Genomic DNA, 7,951 nt, shown 5'->3' with positions numbered 1-7,951 from the left:
TCGAAAGTTTGCCGAGCTCATTAGTATGGTTTCTGATTTAGGAAGAATGAAGCTCTACATGAATGCAGGAAAAATGTTGTGTGGTTTCCTCAAAGTGTTATTATTCTTGTTCTTTCCTTGCATCTACTAGTCATTTTGCTAGATTTTCTTGCCCCTGCTTCAATTGTTTAAAATCCATTAAGTTGATTCAGAACATATGGGAACAAATAAAAACTGATCGATTACTATTTGTTGTAAGGAAAAACAAAAAAAAGATTGTCATATCTCAGATTTTCTGACATAATTGAGCTAAGATTTTCTGACATAATTGAGCTAAGAAGAGTGAAAGTAAATAAATAATAGGGATATACACGTCCACTGTATGAGATTGCAAATGCCGTAGGCATTTCAAAAAATGAGTATCATTCACATAAAAAAGGCACTGTTGCTATTGATGCACAGATCTCTTTGCTTCTACAACAAACAATTCAAACAGTTAAACGAACATTTCTGAACAAAAAACAACATTTAAAAAAAAAAAAAAAGAAGAAGTATGGCCCCATAAAGGGTACCAGAAACCTACCAAAATAAACACCTTATGATTTAAAACAATGTTGGGGTCTTCTTCTGAACTCTTTCAGAGTCCAACGTAGCCCATTCATCAATCAGATAAGTGCTATGAATAAATATGCCTGTGTATATAGAATACGAAAGAATTAAGGGAATGTGAATGAGCCGCCAATCTGCGACGATGCAGACGATGGTGGCTTGATGGCCACCCAAAGAAGCGAAATCGTAATGGCGACGAGCCCGGACCACACGTATACGATAGTCGGCGTCCTTCCTCTCCGGCCCATAAGCCCCTTTGCAAAGGGGTAGAGATGGGCCAACACCCAGAAGCTGAAGAACACCCCACCCAACAACTTGCTCCACTGCGGCACAGAGCTGTAGATTGTGCGGCTGAATCCAACGGCTATGGCAATGAGATTCACCATGATGATGGTGAGGGGTGGTATCATCAGTGACGTCCATTTCACGATGTACAGCTCAGCGAAATCATCCTGCTCGTCGTCTCCTGCCGATTTGGAGGTGAGGGTGAAGGAGATCTCTATTCCAGCAACCACTTTCAGAAGCCCCTGCAGCACAGCGGCAAGGTGAGCGCTAGTCCCACCGATCAGCCAGAACTGCTCGTTGCGCCACCATTCCTCAAGCTCGATCCCCGACCACTTGATCTCTAACATGGCGAGCATGCAAAGCGTTAAGGTGATGACCAAAAGGTAGGTGAGGAACGTGACATTCAGCGTCTGGACGATGAACTGGCCGGAGAAGAGGGAAAGCGCAGGGAGGAAGCAGTAAACAATGAGAAAGATGGAGGTGAACGGGTATATGCCGACGTTGAGGTACGCGACACGTTGTAAAAGCTTCATCTTGGAGCTGGCCAAGAGCGCGTTGTTGCGCGAGAAGAAAATCTCGACGGACCCCGTTGCCCAACGCAGCACTTGATGTAACCGGTCGGTGAGGTTAATTGGTGCCGTGCCGCGGAACGCGTCGCGCTGGGTCACACAGTACACTGATTTCCACCCGCGGTTGTGCATCCTGTACCCAGTAACCACATCCTCTGTGACCGACCCATAGATCCACCCGACACGTTGACCCCACTCGGTCTTCTCTTCATACCAGCACGAGATCACGCTTATGGCTTCAGCAACGATAGATGCATCGAGGATCTCACGCGGAATGGTAAGTGCACCAGGCGGTCGCCCGTTCTTGACGGAGGGGTGGTCGGCTAGCGGGCGGCCTTGGAATTCCGCGACAGGAATGGAGTCGATGAGGAAACTCGAGTTCCCAAACTTCTTAGGGAACGATGAAAGATTCACCTCGTCACCGTCCGCATCCCCCATGCGCAACGCGCGCGTCTCCTCCGAGTTCTCGGATCCAGCTTTTACCTTGCCGCGCCGTGGGAGGCAGCAGCTGCAGCAGCTGGGGCTGTGATCCCTTGCACGAGGAGGGTCAAACCCGTAAAGAGCGATGCGCCGGAAGAGGCAGCCAGTGCCAACATACACGGGGCCTTGCAATCCATCGAGGGCGCGCATGTTGACGTCGAAGAAGACAGTGTTGTTGTTGGCGTAACGGTCGGAGGGGTCGATACCCTCGAAACGTTGGGGGAACTGGACATAGCAGAGGCGGTCACCGCCGCGATCCATCATGAAGCACATGCCCTCGCGGAAGGCCTGGGAATTGTAGACGTAGTGATCGCAGTCGAGATTGAGGATGAAGGGGCCGTTGGACATGATGGCAGAAGCGCGAACGAGGGCATTCATGGCACCAGCCTTCTTGTTGTGGTCGTACCCCGGGCGCTTCTCACGGGACACGTATACTAGCATCGGAAGGCGGACGTCCACATCTTTGAACTCGATCGGGGATTTCTCATTGCCATTCACGTAGAGGGGCGAGTCACTCGGAGGTTTCAGCATTACCTGAAACGGAAGAAATTAACCCATGTAGGCCTAGGTATTAGAAATATCAAAATGACGAGTGAAATCACTTATTTCGATCCTCTAGTAAAGTTTAAATTATCCCGTTCGTCAGTCTCATTTGATGCGTGTCAAAAAGGGCCATTAAGATTGTCTGAATAATATTCATTCCCCCTTCAATATAGGTTCCTCTATAAATATTTTTCAAAGTAAAATTGATGAGCAGGGAGGAGAGGCTTAGCATTTTACAATTCAGTAGATAAAACACAGGAAATAAAAAGAGTAAACAAATAACAGCCAACTTAAAATAGATTTGTATGCACCAAAATCATCTAATTAAACTTTTGCTCCTAAACTTTCAAAAATTTACACTTTTCCATCGAAGCTTTCAAAATTATGCAATTAACCACCGAGATCGATATTTTAACAATTTAAAGCGACTAATGCTAGCCAAATGATGAAGAAATAATAATAAAGAATACATCCCCACAGTATAGAATAGAAGGTTCTTTCTTATCTCAAAATTCAGTCCTATCATGTAAGAATTAATTAATTCTTATTATTTAATTTTTTATTGTTTCTTGACCGATTGACTATTGTTAATCACTTTAAATCGATGAAATACAAGATGGTTAATTGCCAAAATTTGGAAGCATGCATGGACAGACTTACAAGATTTTGAAAGTCACGGTGGCTATCCGGGAACGGAAGAAAGTTGGGACGGTTCTAGTACGCTTGCTAATGTCAACTTCAGAGGCCTTAATTAATTTGAAAAGTGTCATAAGTACGTTTTTCTTTCTCACCTGTATGATTCCAGCATGATCACCCCGAGAATGATCCTGCGAAGGGTGAAGCCAAGTGCCAGGCCAGTGAGTGCCGTCCGCCATCCATGTGGCCTTGGGGATCTTTATCAGTTCAAGCGGCTCATCCATCCCGGCCTTCTCTCGCTGCTTATTCATCGCCTGAATCTCCTCTCGCGCATGATACGCGTCGGACCGCCGGCGGATAGAATCCGGCAAACTATTTATCCTGACTTTGAATTCATCATACTCTCTCTTGACGCGCCTCCGGTCCTTGACGAAATCCGGCTTCACCTTATTCTTGTAAGGATCTCTCTTCAAACTGAAGTAACTCTCAGGATTTCTGGGCTCGATGCCATGCTTTCGGCAGAAGGGCACCCACAAATTAGCAAAGCTCGCGGCTTCAGCCATGGCCTCAAAGGTAAGGAGGGCCCCACCATCGTCCGACACATAGCAAGAGAGCTTCTCGACAGGGTAATCGGCCGCCAGAATGGAAAGAATTGTATTCGCAGTGACGAGCACTGGTTCTTTTTCTGGATCAGCCGTGGAGACAAAAACATCAATTCCGGGAAGATCAGATTTGCCAGTCGGGTTGTTCGGATGGGGTGTTTCAAATTTCTCTTCGAGGACGGCGAGGTCGGTGGCGCGGTTCACAGGGCAGAGTTTAGGGAGCTGGTCTAGAAGCCAGGAGAAGGCGAACCACAGCTCACAAATGATGGACATCCCCCACAGCCATACTGCATCCTCGTTCTTGTGGGTGATACGCCATGCAAGAAACAAGGCGAGCGCCACCATGCGCACCAAGACTAGGAGCCTACAAGACAAGTTAGGTGTAATTAAGCAGGCAAGTACGTACCCCAGTCAATCGATAATAGAGGGAACGAGGACTTCTAATTGCATTATTGCTAGTTTAGTTATAACCAATTAAGTAAGATTTCTGTTCTCCAGCTACAGGAACAAGTTAACCAAATAAGATTTATACAGAGGAAAGGATATAAATCCCTCGTATAACTAACATGTTATAACCAAATGGTGACATGGATCTTAATTTGTGATCTGGCTAGAAGTATTAAAGAAATATAAATCTTTACGTAGAGTTCCCTAGCTCTTTAGAGAAGTCCCTAGATAAAATTTACGTAGAGGTCCCTAAATTTTCATCTTTTTATATAAATGCCAGCGTTCCCTAAATTTTCTTCCATTAGATTCTACTGTGCATCTTGTAGAAGAATCTAACAATATGTCATCTGCCATTCTAACTTCCTCTTTTTCTTTTTTATTTTTTTTTTCTTTTTGCAGATTTACCCTCGTAAAACATCAAAGCCACCATTATAATTTCCTGACTCTTGCGGAACAATTTACTCTCACAGACATTTCATATACAGATCAAATGAAAAAGTTAAAATTGCGCTAAGAGATTAAAAGACAAGACATTTCATTTCATATACATTACCGATCAATTGCCCAACAATTCACTCTCACGGACATATTTCATTTTCATGCACATCGTGGGAGCTTGGCCTAGCTTTTAGAATGTGGTTTTGGACAAAAAAATTATTTTCAGCTCGATAGAGCGTTTGGTAACCTCATTTCTAAAATCTTTTTCCGATTTTTAAAATCAATTTTTTAATTTTCTAGCCCCATAATTAGAAATAGTTAACATTTGCTTCTTGAAATCTAATTCAGATTTCAAACTCAAAATTAAAAATTTTATTTTGACAAAATTTAAATTTAAATTCAAATTTTTATTTTAAATTTTAAATTTTATATTTTAATTTTTAAATTTCAAATTCAAAATTTAAAGTTAAAATTTACATATGAAATTTAAAATTTAAAACTTAAAATCTCAAATTTTTAATTTCAAAATTCAAAATTTAAAATTTAAAAATTAAAAATATTAAGATTTTAAAATTTAAATTATAAGTTTTAATTTTCAAATTACAAATTTTAAATTTATAAAATTCAAAATTTAAATTTTAGTTTTGAATTTTGAATTTTAAATTTTAAGTATTAAATTTTAAATTTTAAATTTCAAATTTTAAATTTGAAGTTGACTATTGAAATTTTGATTTAGAAATTCAAATTTTAAATTTTAGGTATTTAAATTTTAAATTTATATTCTAGATTAAAAATTTTTGAGCAAATTTAAAATTTAAAATTGAATTTAAATTATAAATTTGAATTCAAAATTTAAATTATTTTAAGATAAAATTTAGTATAGTAATTATTATTTGCAAAAAAATTTTGTTAAACAGTTTTACAAAATCAGTTCGAAAAAATCACTTTTCATCTAATTTATGTGCTAGATCTATTGTTATAATCATGCATTTAGCTGGCAATGGAAAAGTCGGTCAATTTTCTATATCTATGTAACTGTTTGAACTTGCTCTGCCATTTTGCTTAATTAGCACGTCTATTTGTAGGAAAGAATATGATTAAAGTAATGAAGAAATATTTATTTGAACGTAAAAGAGGCTATTGCTCATAGTTGGTTTTAATAGGGAAAGAGTTAACACAACTTATCACGTTTGTTTTCGCGTTGACTCCATCTAGCATATAATTGATTAATGATGAGCACAGTCAAATATATTTTAATATTCTATCTTAAAAAGGAAAAAAGAAAATAAAAATAAATGAAGCCCATGATCTTTCGTTGATGACAGTTCACCTTGTTCCTGATAGCATATTCTATTCATCAGGCGGCTTCTCTAAGTCAATCAGCATCGAACCACAGTTTATCTTGCTTGCTTTCTTTTTGATTAATCCAAAAGACCAAACCAAGTTCAATTAATGGAAAAATATTTGATTGTGGGCATTTAGTTGGAAAAACAATTAGATCTAATTATAGAAAATGTATTCATCTCAAAAGACTATATATATATATATATAATCTACATTTACCACGATGAATGTAGAAAATCAGCAATTGTACCTATAAGGGCTAATGACAGCGGCAGGGATCTTCAACTTGCGCGTCAGCGGCCGCCACGGCTTGCTCATGAGCTCCTTGGGATGCCCATGCCCTCCACTCCCATCATCATCTTCGCCATTCTCGTCAGGCCATATCGCATTCCCATACCCATAAGTCCCTTTTGTCTCAAACAGCCACCTGTTGTGATCAAACTCGCCAGACTGCGAGTTCATTGTGGACTGCTTCACCATCGACAACCTCCGCTCGAGCTTTCCACCGGGCCCTGGCGGCGGAAGGGAGAGGGCATGCGCCGCCTCGCTGTTAGAGTTGGCAACCACCTCCTCCCATTCTGTTATTTTGTAGGGCTCCTTGCATCCGGGGCAGAGGCCGCCGCCGCTCTTCACCGCATCGGTGAAGCACTCAGGGCAAATCTTGAAGTCGCACTCGCAGGGGACGATATCGTTGCCATGTTGGTTCTTCACGAGCTTGGCATCACAGCCCTGGATGGAGCATGTTGAGACTTTTGGGCCGCCGGCGCCGGTCATTTGTACATGGCCAGCATCGACAACCTGATGAAACCAAGAAAATCAAATGAGACTTGAGGCCTGGGAAAATTTAAACTAAGAACCTCCCACTCTTGGTGCCAAGTAAAATATCTTTTCTTTTTCCTCAAAGCGAAGTTGCCCGTTTACGGTGTTAAAAAACATGTTAGAAATTAATTTAGTACTGAAATTTCACTCTGGTTTCAACTTCACGTCTTCTAGACTTCAATTGTAATGATTTAGTCCCTGAAGCTTGATTTTGATCTCAATTTCATCCGTAGAGTTTTTTTTTTTTTTTTTTTTTTTTTTTTTTTTGAGAAAAAGTAGCATGCTACCGCTTCATTCAACTAGTAATTTCATCCGCAGAGTTTGACCCTGACATTAGTTTCATTTTGGCCCTCGAAGTTCATGGTCATAACGGCATCAAGCCTAGTGACGGTGCAAACATGGCGTTTTTCAGGCCGCAGACAAATGCAAAACTGAATTGTCAAGCCTAGTGACGGTGAAAATTAACATGGCTTTTTTCACGCCGCAGACAAACGAAAAACTGAATTGTCATGCAGAACAGATAGCATTAGATTGTTACAACTGAAGCTACAGCAGAAAATTGAAATCTATCTAGATTCATTTTCAAAAACCAAATTTGTGATGAATCAACCCTAATACAATTCCACAAATTCAAAGAAAGAGAGGCCACCACATGTACCTTGTCCATGAGGTGCGCGCGGGTGATGGTGTTGAATCCGCCGGTGAAGAGGGAGTTGTTGACGTACTGCTCCTCGACCTTGGCAGAGATTCCGCGGGGGTCGATGGGCTCGTCCATGGGCTGGTTGTCGGGGGTCATCGGGATGTGGACGTGGTAGTCCTGGAAGTCCATGCTGCTGATCTCGCTGTCCAGGTCGTCCCGTGAGTAGCTGATGAACCGCCCAGAGTCCGTCCGCCTCCCGAACACCACCGTCGGCCCCGGCTGTGGCTGTGCCCCTCCGCTCCCCGCGTCCTGCTGCCCCCCCATCCGGTTCGACGACCGGCTGTTCTTCAGGATACCCTTCGACGCCATGGCCGCCCTCAGTCTCTACTCCCAAGCTGTTCCCAAAAGAATTGTTCAGCATTATTCAATCACACGCCATGCGTGGTAATTAAAAACAGTTTCTGAGCTTAAATTCTGAACACACTTCAAAAGCTGCCTGTTCTATAGACTATGATTAACTGCATGCCCCCAAAATTAGAATCCAACGGTTGCATACAAAA

The 7,951-nt window shown here is 41.7% G+C and overlaps 1 protein-coding gene across 1 annotated transcript; it reads right to left on the bottom strand.

Annotated features, from left to right (window-relative positions):
• LOC109721321 (cellulose synthase-like protein D1) lies at nt 389-7,715 on the bottom strand. Its single transcript, XM_020248911.1, has 4 exons — nt 7,410-7,715; nt 6,183-6,730; nt 3,257-4,067; nt 389-2,456 (listed from the first exon to the last, which is right to left on the bottom strand). The coding sequence occupies exons 1-4, from the start codon at nt 7,713-7,715 to the stop codon at nt 696-698; spliced, it is 3,426 nt and encodes a 1,141-aa protein (XP_020104500.1). The 3' UTR covers nt 389-695.

This window comes from Ananas comosus, linkage group 1 (assembly GCF_001540865.1).
Source record: "Ananas comosus cultivar F153 linkage group 1, ASM154086v1, whole genome shotgun sequence".
Taxonomy (NCBI): domain Eukaryota; kingdom Viridiplantae; phylum Streptophyta; class Magnoliopsida; order Poales; family Bromeliaceae; genus Ananas; species Ananas comosus.
This window is presented reverse-complemented; position numbering and strand designations above follow the sequence as displayed.